General features: G+C 41.1%; 2 protein-coding genes across 4 annotated transcripts in view; both read right to left on the bottom strand.

The window, feature by feature from the left end:
* Nucleotides 1–13,243, bottom strand: mccc1 (methylcrotonyl-CoA carboxylase subunit). The gene is made up of 19 exons (XM_005923851.3): nucleotides 12,965–13,243; nucleotides 12,444–12,487; nucleotides 12,041–12,180; nucleotides 11,818–11,913; nucleotides 11,568–11,689; nucleotides 11,327–11,474; nucleotides 11,006–11,127; nucleotides 8,530–8,641; nucleotides 8,239–8,320; nucleotides 7,995–8,122; nucleotides 7,737–7,920; nucleotides 7,354–7,463; nucleotides 6,961–7,177; nucleotides 6,793–6,879; nucleotides 3,996–4,045; nucleotides 3,666–3,803; nucleotides 3,133–3,240; nucleotides 1,587–1,658; nucleotides 1–1,498 (listed from the first exon to the last, which is right to left on the bottom strand). The coding sequence occupies exons 1-19, from the start codon at nucleotides 13,018–13,020 to the stop codon at nucleotides 1,367–1,369; spliced, it is 2,148 nt and encodes a 715-aa protein (XP_005923913.1). The 5' UTR covers nucleotides 13,021–13,243; the 3' UTR covers nucleotides 1–1,366.
* A 457-nt stretch (nucleotides 13,244–13,700) lies between these two features.
* LOC102295561 (lysosome-associated membrane glycoprotein 3) overlaps nucleotides 13,701–15,740 on the bottom strand; it is a 5,270-nt gene continuing 3,230 nt past the window's right edge. For all 3 annotated transcript variants that reach the window (XM_005923853.3, XM_005923854.3, XM_005923852.3), the window contains 4 exons: nucleotides 15,056–15,181; nucleotides 14,802–14,874; nucleotides 14,526–14,696; nucleotides 13,701–14,024 (listed from right to left, as the gene is read on the bottom strand). In XM_005923853.3, the coding sequence (XP_005923915.1) occupies nucleotides 13,885–14,024; nucleotides 14,526–14,696; nucleotides 14,802–14,874; nucleotides 15,056–15,181 (510 nt within the window). In that variant the 3' untranslated portion in view covers nucleotides 13,701–13,884. The remainder of the gene's footprint in view (nucleotides 14,025–14,525; nucleotides 14,697–14,801; nucleotides 14,875–15,055; nucleotides 15,182–15,740) is intronic.

Genomic DNA, 15,740 nt, shown 5'->3' with positions numbered 1-15,740 from the left:
CTTTCCTGTACAGCGATGCTCTTTCACCCCTCCCTGAAAAGCCCAGACTGAAGCAAAGAGCCTCTGATCAAAGAGTAATCTGGCTCGAGGAGTGGTAGCTTTTGGTGCCAATTCAGGGAACCGACACATGTTTGATGACTCAGCAGCAACTGTATAAGTCGGCGCTTGTAACAAGCCTCCTCAGAGGAGTTTAAGCCATTAATGAGAAAGCTGTTAATGTGCCCTGACATGAGCTGAACTTGTCAAAGTTAGGAGGGTTTAATCTGCTGCGATGGCGAGAATGCGAGAGCAGAAATTCAAGAGAAAAGCTCCCCACTCTCTTGTTGCTACAGTAAGGCGTTTCTTTCCTAAACGTGACCAAAATGCCACAGAGCTGTGGACGTAGACGGAAGAACAACCTGTGAGCAAACATGTTACACGATCAACAGCACTCACCTGCCACCGCCGCTGTCTCCATGTTTGTGATATGGAGACACAGACAGGGATATCTCACCTGATCTGCCTGATGTTCGAAGGTTATTCCCTTCAGGTCTCTGTGGCGTTGCAATCAACCCCCTAGCCTGTGTCTAATGTTCAAACTGCCTTTTTTCCTTGCTCATTCATTAGTTTTCATCTTAATTACAATTAAAGATCAATAGAAATCCCCAGCAAAGATATTTTTGTGGTAAATAATCAGATACATTTTGAAAATCAACATTTTTTAGAATTACTGATGATTATTCTGTTGTAACCCTACTTTCTTCAAGAATCCTTCAGACAGTACTTGATAGAAAAAAAGTCTCATTTCTCATCTAGAAATTGTTTAAATACACAAACAGTAAAGAAACTAAAGGCAGGACTCAGTCTAACACAAAGACAGGATTTCGCCAGGTTTAACCATCACTGCACCTCCGACAAGCCTGATGCCGACCAAAACTGAAAGGAGAGATTATTCACTGACAGCAGAAAGAGAATATGGATCTGCCGATCAAGACGAATCCAGATCAGCTTCTAGTGGAATAAAACACTTGTTTGTTCTCTCTGCGTAAATCACACTTGCTGCACTGCAGACTGTATATTTCCCCGATGGTCATCCACACCCCCACTGCGGTGGTTTCATGCCCTCCGAAACTTTGAGAAATGCTGACATGTAGGCAAGAATTGCTGAGTAAAAAGAGCCGCTGTACATAATAGAAGTTTTAGCAGGAAGACATCCAGCAAACACGCGGCTGCCACATCTGTCTCAGACTGACCCAAACTCTTTGTCGAACAGATGATTTAAATCCTGCGGGAGGCCAAAACTCGCTCACACTGAGTAGCTTTCCCTCCAGCTCTTACACGTGCTAGCCCTCTTCTACCTTATAGTGTAACTGTGGCTTTGATGCATTTACTGGCTGCCTCCCTCCGCCTGCTCTTCCTCCTCCACCAGCTCAACCAGAGGAGCGTGGCGGTTGGCCTGAGAGCCCTCGCTGAAGAGAACCTTCTTGATCACACCTGACTTTGGCGCCCGGATTGTATGCTGCAGAGGCAAATACAAGAGGTGACATCATTAGAAACTCAGCAGTGTGTGTACACCGGCTAAAAGGCAAGAATCATCAGTGCCTCACCTCCATCTTCATGGCTATCATGACCATCAGTGGGTCTCCCACAGTCACCTTATCTCCGGCCTTCACCAGCACCTGGACACAGGAAAAGTGACTCGTTCACGGGGGTTTCATCACAAACCAATACAATAAAACCAAACCAATAATGTCACTCAGAAATAAAAAAGAAGTAAAACACACAGTATTATGACTTCTTCCTTCATGCCTCCTCCACAGTCTCATTGCTCTGGCTGCTAGTGGATTTGAGGGAAGCAGTAATACACCCAGACATGTCCCCATAAATGTAATAAACAAGGCAGAGGGATTTACTATCACTCTCCAGTCATCACCAGTTGCTTAACTTGTTGTTAAGCAACATTTGCATCTGTCTGAGCAGCGAGTTAACTGGAGGCATGAAGCAGAGACATTTTGTTGTCTGCTGATTTACAGCAGGTGTTAAAAGAAGCTGACAACATTAAGCAAAGTTTATTTGTTACCTTGTTGTGAGTTGAAGAAAAACTGGGGCACAAACTATGATTGTCCTTATTTTCTGCTGTACATGATTACATGCTGATGCTGTTCAAGCAGCAGCCAATCAAAAGAAGCTAAAGCTACTTTTTCAAACAGTGGATGAACTAAAGAGATATACCAAGGCCCAGAAAGATATATAAGAGCTCCAAACTATGGATCATGCAAAGATATTCTAGCAGAGTCCCAGATAAAAACATACCAAAATAGAAATGTGATTATTTTCCTATCAAAATTAAGCTAAACAGACTGATACTATTCTAACCTTTGTATAACAAAGGTTAGAGGTGGGATCATCAAGACTAGGAAATATTCACCCTCTGAAGCATGTAAAGCTAATAATAAACAGACTGAACCTTTATGTCTTACAGCTGTCTAATTATAGTAATAAGCCTAAAAGGCACCCGTACAGTAGATGTGGGTCTGTTTTTTAAATACCAGAAAGTACTAAGGTCTAAACCACTTACTGGCTCAACATTTATCCTCACAGCCATGACAGTGGCATCGATCTTTTAGCTAATAATCAGCAAAAAGAACAGAAAAAGGTCAGCATATTTCCTAAAATGCCAAACTTTTGTACCCTGACTGGATGGAGTTTGTGGCCTTAGGCTCCATTAATCAATCAGAATCCTTTATTTATCCCTAAGGAAATTATGTCATGGACTTTGGGTTACTGATGTCAGAATAGTGGCTGTGATTTATGTATTTTTATGTGTCCAGATACAAAATAAAGCTGAAGAACAAAATAAGAGTTGTATGGAATTTTTCATCCGCACTGTGTGTGTCATTTCCACATATTAGGACATCTCGTGTCATACTGGTTCAGCACTGACACATTCAGAGTGGATTGTCTGACTGTAACGTCTAAAGTTATATACATAAGCTCTTCAGCTTGAAATTGACTAAGACTGCATTTTAACTGGTAAAGAAACTTTACTGGACAGCTTTTTAACAGCACAAAAAACGAGTAAAACTTCAAATTGAACCTTAAAAGTAAACTTTAGAAAAACACGAATATCCTTTACGCAAAAGAAAAAGTCACCTTCTCTATAGTTCCAGTCATGGGGGCCACGGCTCCACCCTGAGCTCCTGAACCGCCAACACCAGCCCGATACTTTGGCACGGGAACAGACACCTGAGAGCTTCCCTCCTGCAGCGCAGAGGTAAAGACGTCAGAAAGTGCAGTGACAGCTCGCTGACAGCTGAGGTGAGAGGACCGAAACAGGTTTTTAATTCCCCCTGATGTCAGACTGTCAGAGTGATGTCAGAGTGGAAACAGAGACAGTTTGCGCGGCGACAGGTGAGACGAAAACATCTTTAAACCTCCAGAAGGAGCTTTTGCATAGGCAAAAAAAAAAAAAGGTTAAAAAGGCCACTTTTTCCTCCACTTCTGTTTAAGTCACTTTTCTATGTTTGGGAAACATTTAAGCCTTGTTTGGGCCATCAGTCACCAAACATCAAAGAGTTTTGCATAGAAGACACTGCAAGCAACATGATAGATGATAACTTGGATTTCAGTGGTTTTGAGGAATATGCAAAATAGAAATCTGTATACTGTGCATGTCAGATACATACAGTGGAGAACAGGTGCACCGTGTTGTCCAGGATCACAAGTTTAGGGCGGGACTCGACGCCATTGACAGTACAGTGCAGGAACGATGCCCCGCCTTCCATCTCCACCTCCCCTGTGACGTGATTCACCTCGTCACCAATCTAAAAAGAAAGCAGAAGTGATGCATTTGTGGGAAGTAACCTGGGTTTGTTTAAGCACCGACATCCCACATTGTACTACTGTTATTTACAAATTTGGAAAAAGAAAACTTTTAATAAATACCCAAAATATACAGATTATAAAACAGAATTAAGTATTTGTAGCAAAAAAAAAAGTTAACTTTCTCAGCTCACCTGCATACTGTAGCTCCCATCCTGGTTGTACATGATGACCACATCAACTTCTAGATGGTAAAAACAAACAAAAAAAGTGTTAAAAACAGTCTTGAGATAGAGGCGGGAGAGACTGACACAAAGTCTTTAGTTAAATACGTCCCTCAGCTGCTGCTGTCTGCTTTATTTTTAGCTTTTCGGTGACATTTTTTAATAGAAACACTGAATAATGAATACAAGTTCCTTAATAATGTGTCACAGACCAGACGGGCTTTAATTTAATTTTTTACACAATCATTAAATCGGATTATGAGTCAGTCCCAACTGTCCTCGACTACAAATTAACACATTTCTACAATTTCATTCATTCCTGTCGTTCTTTAGATTTAAAACCTCCAAAAACAGTCCAGTGACTAAAACCCATAGCCTGAAGTCACCACACGCACATGCTTAAACACGTGTATCTGTATCAACTGCATAAAGACGAATCAGAAGCAAAAAGAAAGCCACTAGCATCACTAATAAAAATCACTCTTTTTATATCAGTTTTGTTGATTAGATTTCCATTTACTTGCACACACATTTAAACACAGATCTTTGTTTAATCTAATGATCATAAATAATTGAAAAGCTTAAAATTTCTGTTAAATAAGGGAAACTGGGCAAAGATGTTCGTGCTTACATGCCCCCAGTCTGAACCAGTGTGTATCCATGCCCACATGTGGAGCACATATATGCATTTCTGCAAATATAAAATCCAGATCTCTGTTGAGCCAAGAACTAATTAATAACTGTTGTCGATCTTTCCGAGTTGACCTTTAACTACTCCTTGACTTTCAGACCCCATTCCTACAAGACTCAAAGAAATTTCACCATTAATTAAATGTGACTAATTTACATTCACCTTTTATGTACCACAGGCCTTTAGGCTGGTAGTAGTTAAACCATTACTTAAAAAGTCATCACGTGATCCAGCTGTGTTAGCTAATTACAGGCCAATATCCAACCTTCCCTTTATCTCAAAAATCCTTGAAAGAGTAGTTGTCAAGCAGCTAACAGACCATCTGCAGAGGCGCGAGTTTCAGTCAGGTTTCAGAGCTCATCACAGCACAGAAGCAGCTTCTTCCTGTGGCCTCTGACGGCAGAAACACCTCAGTGCAGCACTTGACACCTCTGATGACAACATTTTACTAGACTAGTCTAGACTATGCTGTTAGTGTTAAAGGAAACATGCTGCACTGCTTTGAATTGCATCTACAGTAACTACAGTTAGGTCCATAAATATTTGGACAGAGATAACGTTTACTAATTTTGGTTCTGTACATCGCAACTAATTACCAATAATTCGATGGGTTAAACAAAAAGATTGCATAAAAAAAATCTGAGGAACTAAAGCAATTTTTTTAACAATTTCTTTCTTTTAAGGGGCTCAAAAGTAACTGAACAAATTAAATAACTGAAAATAAGTCCTGAACTCATGGACTTCACCAGATGCTTGGTTTCCTCCTTTTTAATACTCTGTCAAGTCTTTACTGCAGCAGCTTTCATTGCAGCTTAATTGATGTTGACATAAGGAAGGAATTGCCCACACCTGCCCATGAAATAGCCTTGTGACCCCACTGTTCAATTACTTTAAAAAGAGGCACATATTAAGGAGCTGAAACTCCTAAACACGTCATCCAGTTTGAATGTGGATACCCCCAAATGAAAATGGAGAGTCTACATATTATGTCCATGTCTACCGTATAACTATGATTAGAATATGTTTCAGTAAAAGGGGGGGGAAAAAAAACAAACCCTAAACTTGTCAGTGAGTATATGGACCTAAGTGTGCTTCACGTCATGTACACAAGGACTCCTCCTGACACACAGAAGTCAGTGAGAAAACACTGCACGCATTTGCATTGCTACACAGATGATACCCAGCTTGATCTGTGAAACCTTATTAAAAGAATAATTAAATTACAAGCGTATGTTAAAGACATAAAACCCTGGCTCACCTGTATTTTCTTCTAAATTCAGATAAAATTGAGGATACTGTATTTGGCCCCAAATGTTTTAAAAACATGATATCCAACCAGAATTTTACTCTGGATGGCTTCTTCTAAAAGAACATAACAGGTAAGAGTACAAACGGGGATTAGAAAGAGATCAGGTTTCCCCCATATTACCTTTTCTTCATTGGCTCCAAGAAAAATCCACAATTACATTTAAAATCATGTCAATAATCAGGCCCCACCATATCTTAACAGCCTAAGTCCAAGTACCATAGTGTCCAAACAGAGCACTTTGCTCTCAGACTGCAAGCTTACTTGCGGTTCCTAGAGTTTCTAAAAGTACAAAGGGAAGCAGGCACCCGTCCTGTGGACCCAGTCTGTGGAAGACACCCTTTATTTTTAAAATTAGACTCAATCCATTCGTTTTTTAATAAAGCGCACAGTTAGGGCTAGATCAGGTGACCCTGAAGGCTTGCCTTAGTTATGCTGCTACAGGCTCAGACTGCTGGGGGCTAGCCATCAGTCTAGACTCATAATAAATGTAGTGAGACCTTTGAAGGAATCCATTAGGTGGGCTATCACAGATTACTGTCACTAGTTTCACACTGAATAAAAAGTAAAATCACAACCTTCTCCTGACGTACGATGTTAAATAATGTTTAGAAAAGAATTTCTGCAGAACCGACACACATGGTAAGGTTGACCTTTTCCTTATAAAATCTCAGAAATTCATGATCTGACCCTATCAGACATTTGTATTAACCTGCCAGTCATTGCGATTTAACATCTGGCAACAGAGTCACAGTATGGCTGTCACTTACTTTTATCTCCCACCTGTAGTGTCACATTTCTGTTAAACAGGATGTTGTTTCTCCAACCACAGCTAGAGCCAAATGGGGAGAAAGGATCTGGAAAACACAGATGCACAGGACTTAGATTTTCAGCTGTAATTTGTCCTGATCCAAACAATATCATCTCTGTCTCCTCACCAGTGGAGCTCTGGGTGAATCCCAGTGTGTGGTTCCTCTCCTGTAGTATCAGGCCGAGGGCTGCCTGACAGATTGTTGCCCCAGAAGGTGCTTTCGGAGTGGGGAAGAGCTCAGCGTAGTGCTGGGGGATGAAGCTAGTGCTCACATTTCCAGCCTCGAACTCTGGGTGGCCCGAAAGATTCAGCAGGAAATCTATGTTGGTGTTTAGTCCTACTATCTGAGGGCACAGACGAACAGACAGGACGCAAAAACATAACTTTCAAGTGTTCGGCACCGGTTTTTGAAGCTCGCACATACAGTGGCTATAGGAAAAAAAATTTAAATCCTGTGCTCAAAAAAAATCAGCAGCACGACATGCAAAGCATCATTTAAGAGTGTGCATTTGTATCTTACATTGTACTGTCGTAAACAATACCGCAGCTTTTTTAAGGCAGCAGATCGGTCCTCTCCCCACACCACCAACTTGGCAATCATTGGGTCATAATGTGCCGAGACCTCGTCCCCTGAAACCAAACACAGATAAAAAGCTCCCACCATTTAACTTTATTAGTGCCTTACTGCAACAGATTCCCATTTCTGATGTTGTGGGCCAGTAATATGTGGGGCTCAGCAGTGAGGAGCTCCAGGACAGAGCTAAAGCTTTGGCACCACACTTGAGAGAACTGAGCAATCCGCCATCGTTAGGACAACATCTACCCTTAGCATAGAAACTAATACCCTAAAAAAGAAAAATAAATTTATTCTTTACCCTATTTGTATATATAGTTGACTCCTACCTTCTCTGACGCCAGTCTCTATACGTGTATGTTGGTCTGGTGGGGGAGTGGAGAGATGCAGCAGAGGCCCCGCCCCAGGAAGGAAGTCATTATTTGGGTCTTCAGCATAGATACGAGCCTCAAATGAGTGTCCCCTTAGCATTATGTCTTCCTGAAGGAGAGGCAAGCGCTCCCCTGCTGCCACCTGGAAAAGAATTTCACAAATCATTTTGTCACCTCAAAAACATTCTGCTCTCCCGTTCCTCCCTCCTTCCTCACCCTGAGCTGCCACTCCACCAGGTCAGTTCCAGTGATCATCTCAGAGACAGGATGCTCCACCTGCAACCTGGTGTTCATCTCCATGAAATAAAAGTTGTGCTGGGCATCCATAATGAACTCCACCGTACCTGCACAGAGAGACAAACAGAATGATGGCCCTTTTTCTCCCTGCTTGTGCAAAAGCTGTTTTACTGTGAGTCTGGATCACTCTGGGGCGATGAATGCAGGAGAGGGAGTGTTTTACCTGCTCCAACATAGTTGACAGCCTTGGCTGCTCTAACCGCTGCTTCTCCGAGTTTTCTCCTCACTTCAGGGCTTATACCAGGCTGAAAAAAAATGCCACAAAACACAGAAACATGTTCATTTAAGTGGGAAACAAGCTATTATTTACTTCACTAAATGGAAAAACAAGAAGAATTATTTTTCCAGAAATAGCCGATGGACCTATCACGAGGTTAACCTCAGGCCAGTTAGATGTGTTGATCCAAATGTATTCTTTCTCCTTAACTTTGTTCAAACTTTATCACTCACTCACCCCTGGTGCTTCCTCTATGATCTTCTGATGTCTCCTTTGAACGCTGCAGTCCCTCTCAAACAGATAGACGGCATTGCCATGCATGTCCCCAAACACCTGGACCTCCACATGTCTTCAGGACACAGGAATATGAGAACTATAAAAACTTGTCAACATGGAATTTTACTGTTGACACATCATATTCTATAACCACGTAAATTTGTTTTTAAAACTGCAATACTAGGGATGGTTATCGAAATCTGTTCTTGTTGAGAACCGGTTCCCACTGTTTCAAATCCTTGGAATTGTTTGCCATTTTTGCAAACGATTCCCTTATCGATTCCAGTCGCCCCGAATGACGTCACCACGTTGCGGAGCATCAATTACCTGGCAGGAAACATGGCGGCTCAAACGCTCAAAAGTTTGGTCATACTTTACGAGAACCGATGACAACAGGGCAACTTGCAATACTTGCAAAGTAGATATTTCATTTAAGGGAGGAAACACTACGAATATGCAAAAGCATTTGCTCACAAAACACCGATACCTTAAATGAATGTCGTGTTTTTAATTCCGCTCCGGACTCGTGAATCTCAACCCAGCAGCAGCGGTAACGTTTGCACGTCCTCTCCCGTTAATGCGGCAGGTAAATAATCAACTAACAGTGCATATTATGTTAGCGCGATCTGCCTTATTACAAAACCTGCCATTACTGTGCATTTAGGTGACCATGATGAGAAGACAGAGTCTGGCTGGCTCAGATGCTGGCAGTTCTCGCTGCAGTCTACCGGTAGCGTCTCCTTTCAGGCCAGGATAGACGAATGTCACCGAGCAGTGACTCAGTTTGTGGTCAAAGGCTTGCACCCATTTGCCACAGCAGATGCCCCCGATTTACGGTAAATGAATGTGTTTAATTGTAGGCAGAGACATTACTGGATATTCTTGTGTAATTGCTACAGAATAATTTATGTTATACTTTGTTGTTGCTACAGAAGAATATTTATTTTACATTTACAATTTTTTTCCCCGGGGACCCTGTGACACCCCATTGAAGAGCCGTAGGCTGTAGATCTCTTAAGATCTCACTGCTGGGTTTGTAAGGCCATGTTACTCCTAAATTTCTATCTTGTTCAAAGAGAAGATATAAAACAAAGTTCTAAGCTAATCGACCTTAGTGTTCTCCTTTTTAAAAAGAATCGATAAAGAATCGAATCGTTAAACAGAATCGAAAATGGAATCGGAATCGTGAAAATCTTATCAATACCCATCCCTATGCAATACACTACAGAAATCTATGAGAACAGTACATAGCCTCTGCCGACGGCACTTGATACTAATGAAGAAGAACATAGCAGAAAGACAAAACAGGAGGACCGAAGAAAACGTTTTTTTTTAAATGCTTTCACAGTTTAAAAGAATGTGAAAGCATTTCACAGAAAACAAAGTTGAATGCAGCCTGCGCAGCTGAGCACGACAGCACTACTGCAGAGCACCAGCATTTAAAGCGATGGCACCCTGGAGCTATGACGTCAACTCTGAATGGGTCAGTTTGGGGAGTTACACTAGTGCATCTTGTTGATACCTTGTTTATGTTAATGATTGTCCAGTAATCTTTATGTTATCGTGAATATCCCCAGTGAGGGACAAAAAAGGATATTTCTATTCTATAATAGCTTATCTGTCGGAAACTCACTGCCTGCTACTTTTTTTTTTTTCCTCTTCCACCTAACGTTAGGTAGTTAATCTGTGGGTCAATATCAATTAATTATGTCTATAAACAGTTGAACAGTGCATCAACCAAGAAACTATGACATACAACCACATTTTTGATTAGTAACTGTCTTTTCTAATTCTGTTTTACTAGTATTAAGCACATGCGCATAGATGAGTTTGTCCTGTGAAGAGGTTCATGCACAGTCATGACAGTCATGTTAGCCTGGTTATCATCTGCAGCTGGGAACAACATATCAAACATGAGAGCATGTCCAATCATAAATTCATAAACTGAATCATCTCTAAACTCTGAAAACTTCTGATTTCAGACTGAGTAAAAAAATTATTGTGATTTAATTTGAAGCTTTATTCGAACTTATGGACAGAAGACATATTTGTTAAATACTACTAGCAATTTAATTTGCATTCCCAAATATTTTTACTTATTTCATTTTTATTCTGATGGTCCTTTTGAGTTATTTTAAAACACATTTGATTATTTTCAAATTCATGTTTCCTGGGTCATTATTCTAATTTGCAACAGAGTGATATTTACAGGTGGGTAGACTTGAGCAGGCAGAGCCTAGAACAGGAGGTTTGCCCACAGGAAGTGGAGTTCAGAGTTATTAAAACTGTTGTTGACTAATCGAAGAAGAACTGGCAAACTAGTTGACTACCAAAATCATCTTTAGTCACAGCCCTACCTCTCCATCACAAAAACAAGACAACATTTTGGCCACACGGTGGTGCTGAAAACTGCCTGGTTAACAGTTAAATGTGTTACCTGGGGTCCTCCACGAACTTCTCGATCAGCATGACATCATCATTGAAGGATTTTCTGGCTTCCCGCCGTGCTGACTCCAACTGCTCCAAGAAGTCAGAGTCTGAGCGTGCAATACGCATGCCCTGCAAAATTTTAAAGACAGATGAGTTAGGGTGGCAAGAGTTTAAAGACCACTGACTAACTCAAAGCATAACTCTGTTCTGGGCCCAACTTAATGTCAATCTGTCACGGTGTTGACGTGTATCAGCTGATAAAGGCTGGCACTGAGATCAGCTGATCTGCCAGGATTGGACAAAAGCTTGACTTGATGCATCCTCTCACCTTCCCCCCTCCTCCACGAACTGCTTTGATCATCACAGGGTATCCAATCTGGACAGCCTCTGCCTGCAACTTCTCATTAGATTGGTCCTCTCCATGGTAGCCACCTATAATTGGCACTCCAGCAGCTGACATGATATGCTTGGATGTGCTGAAAAACAAAGTAAAATAAAACACATGAGTTGAAACACATGGTTATTATTCATCTTTCCTATAAATTTGGGTTACAGCAAAGAGACCAAACCTTTTAATGCCCATATCTCTGATGGCAGATGAGGGAGGCCCAATAAAGATGATTCCTTCCTGTTTACATGCCTCAGCAAACTCTGTGTTTTCTGACAAAAAACCATAGCCAGGATGGACCGCCTGCAGATACAAAATGTCAGCAGCAAATAAGTAGATTTAAAAAGGAAACACAAAAAACGGTTACAACACAGAAATCAGACATAAGTGATTAAAGAAGGCTAAATACTATAATGAAAAGAATTCCTTACGTGTGATCCAGATTTTTTGGCCACTTCCAAAACTTTGTCCATAGAGAGGTAACTCTGCTGGGAGGGTGCAGGGCCAATATGGTAGGCTTCATCTGCCTTGAATAATAACAAAGCAAATACAGGTTTAAAAAACAAAAACAATGTCATATTTTATCAATTAAAGGCAGCTTCAGGAAATTATAAACAACTACTTCTTACAAAGTAAAAGGATCCAGTGTCTCACCATAGCTACATGCATGGAGTGTGTGTCTGCATCACTGTACACCGCCACTGAGCGTACACCCATCTTCTTGGCTGAACGCATCACACGGCATGCAATCTCTCCTCGATTGGCAATCAGCACCTTTTCTATCCTTCTCACCCCTGGAAAAGACAAACATCACTGCTCCAAACAACCTCAGCAAGGTGAAGGACTTGGACGTACAGTGTGTGCAAGTCAGTATTTGTAAAATTGGAACGCGATCAGTTCAGAGATTAATCAAACAAACATGCTGAACACTATCAGCTCCTGAAATGGCTGCATGTTGCTTTTCTGTGTAGTGCATGTGATTTTTGGACTTTTTGCATCACTCTTAGTGGTTACTCAATCTTTTGGAAGTTTTGCATGTATATTTATGCTTCCTCACCTCCTGAAACAAGCCTCACGCCTCTCGTGCTCCATGACAGCTTCCTGTGGAGAGACAGAAATAACAACTTCAGCACCACTCGATACTACATAGGCTGAGCTGCTGCTAGAGCAACACAGCAGTGGCACAGGCAGTTCATTACAATACGCATTCAAGAAACACATTGCAGTCAGAAACAAACTCCAAGCTAATTTGAGCTAGTTAGACAGCATGCGAGGTTGCTCCCACAAATATGTTGTGCTAGCACCATTAGCAACGCTAGCAGACAATTTGCTAGCCATTTAACCTTGGTCCATTCTCATATATATCAGGACAGAGTCTCGGTGTTGAATGCAAATAACATTTTCTGCAGGTCAGAAGTCGTGTCCACAGGCTTAATGCTAGCGCCGTGTGCTTAGCTCGGAGAATAACATTAGATAGCCTCCCAAATTGACACCTGTAAGCTATCGTTAAAAACGAGTGCGCTAATTGTCGAACCCTCTATAAGACAAAACAGCCCTTCAGTGCTCTTAGGTACTCACTGCGTGAATATCCGCAGGCCCTGCAGAGTTGGGAAACTTAAAATAACTGCAGCCATAGCCACCAGCTGCTGAGGCTAGCTGTGCTAGCTAGCTGAATGAGCACCTGAAAAAAAAAGGTCTCGGTGCTGGACTGGATAAGCCAACAAGAGAAATGTGATCGAATAACTGTATATCTCAAAAACCACAGCGACTCTCCGGTAAATTTCGTTATCATTTTTTTTGACCTCTCCAAGGACTCGTAGGGGCGACAGCCAATTAGACGGGAAGGATAAGGAGGCGGTGAATAAGCTGCAGTTATCAAAAGTCGTCAGCAGATGGCAGCATTTCTCTGTCGAAAAGCTTGAGAATTAAAAGTTAACAGGGACTCTAAGTACAAATTTTACTGCATTCAGAACGGTGAATGCATTTATTTTGTTATGTATCCCTTAAATTATTTCAAGTATTATTTTTAATTTTTGTGCAGTAAAATACAACATAATGCAATGAGTATTAGTTTGTAACCTTAAGAAAGGGGGGCAAAGTATGATGAATAGAGACTATTTAATAACGATGTTAGTCTGCACTCTCGCACCCATTTGCTTTTAAATGGCATTATTTATAGCTTTCTAGTGCGATTAAAAATATTCCACTCTTAAATTTTGAACAATATTTGTTTCAAACGAATATTGAACATGCAGTGGAAAAAAAATCAATTAAAATTACAAGACATTAATGAAAGACATGAAAGACAACATTTTAAAAAAAAGTTTTATTTATTCAAATTGTAAATACCAGACAAACCGTCTTTGCTGTTAACAGAAGAATGTGACAAGCCAAATGAAGGTTTAGGAAAAGAACAAGTGAAAGAGCAAGTGTATGAACAAGCCAATAGCACCCCCACCACCACCCCCAGTCCAGTTTCACAGTGAACTCTTCGCCATTCAAATCCGTTCGTATCCATCTCTGCGGCGATCTCTGACCACAAGGAAGCTCATCAAACTGACAAGAATGAGACACACGACGGCTGCCCCGATGATGATGGGAATGATTCTCTTGTTATAGTCAGCCCAGCACTCCACTTCTGAACCATGGAGAGAAACAGAGCAGCAATTATGTGTAGGATTTAAGTAAAATACCTTCTTTTTTTTTATTATTTTCAATAAGAAATTTAATGTCTAATATTAAACTTTTAACATGTAATGGGATGTCTTTACACACAGATCATAACAGAGCTCTCATTCTCAAACATGGGAACCTATACTGACCACAAAAAAGGCTGTAAACCTGAAGGGTTGTAAGACGTTGTCCAATTTGTTCATTTTTCTGCCTCAACTTCCTCTCTGAGAGATTCTCAGCCAACATGGGTTAAACAGTCTTAGAATGAAGCTGCGCTGAGGAGGAGGAGCTTAACAGACAGTAAGAAGCATTTTACGTTGGACTCCTTTGACCTGAGATTGTCTGTCTTGGCTACTCCGTTTAAAAAGTGCCACTTATTTACATTTGAGGATGTAAACTCTAAAAACCTAACTTTGGGCAGGAGATATTTGGTTTCCATTCATTTGTTGCTGTGAAAGCTAGTCACCTTTTCCATACTGTCCTTGAGACAGGTTGAAGGCCTGCATCTGCACAGGAACCAGCTTGATCTTCAGCTCAGACGACATCAAAAGCAGATTCTCAGACTTGCACATGAAGCTTTGACCGTTAGCAGTTTTGAACAGCTTTTCATGGGCCAACACACCTTTGTAAGTCTTGTCTGTTGGGAAGAGGATGAAGCACAAGAGTAGTTAAATTTTCAGTTTATGCTGGGCATCTGAATCACACACCAGCTGTTTGCTGCGTCTTTTCCTTTGGCTCTTACTGGAACAGTCTTTGCAGACAGGCATGGGAGACAAATGTGCATTCATCTCGATGACGTAGAAAACAGTCTTCTCCTGGGGACAAAAACAAAAACATTTGAGCTGATTCATAAACAACAGAACATTACAGCCTCGATGTGAACGTGGATAAGGCAGACCTAAACTGAGTAAAACTGACTATGATATGAAGAAAGGTATCCACAGCAGGCATGAGGATGACACGGAGAGTTCACCCAGCAGTGAATGAGTGTTGTACCTTTTTGAATTTGAACTGCAGGCTGGCACCATTGTCTGGCAGTGTGAGAGAGAGAAGAGCCTCTTCTTTGCCACAGTAACCACTGACCCTAACTCTGGATGGGTCCAGGTCAAAATACCAGGTTTTCTGATTTCAAAAGGAGAAAAGTAAAGGCTCAGGATCAGCATTACAAGTCACCATCTCCTCTCACATTCTGTTTGATTTCTGCGTTACATTGGAAAAAAAAAAAAAAGAAAATCTTTCCTTCTGTGCTGGGTCACATCTGGATCAGTCAGTGAAAAATAGGAGCGCCTCACAAATGACTTAGAATCAGATGATGTCTGTTAAATATTGGAGCCCAATCAATGTCATGCCCAGTGTCTCAATTTTAATCTATATTATTATAGCATAGAAAGAAAAAAAATGATTACACTGAGGTCAGGTGGAAACGACTTTCAAACTGATCGACTCCCATGTGAAACGATCCAACTGTAACTGAAAAAAAATAAATAAGCTGACGGCAGTTGGAAATTTTTGCAGTGAGAAACCAGCTTGTGACACCTCACAAAGACATGCTGATACAAACACACACTTTTTGCAAAAACTGCTGAAAAGCAACAAAATAAAATTCATACTAATACACAAAAAGAAGCATGCCATTGACCACACACACACACACACACACACACACACACACACACACACA

Source organism: Haplochromis burtoni, unplaced genomic scaffold (assembly GCF_018398535.1).
Source record: "Haplochromis burtoni strain Fernald_Lab_line unplaced genomic scaffold, NCSU_Asbu1 Contig_53, whole genome shotgun sequence".
NCBI classification, from domain to species: domain Eukaryota; kingdom Metazoa; phylum Chordata; class Actinopteri; order Cichliformes; family Cichlidae; genus Haplochromis; species Haplochromis burtoni.
Note: the sequence above shows the minus strand (reverse complement) of the source record. Positions and strands in the feature narration are given on the sequence as shown.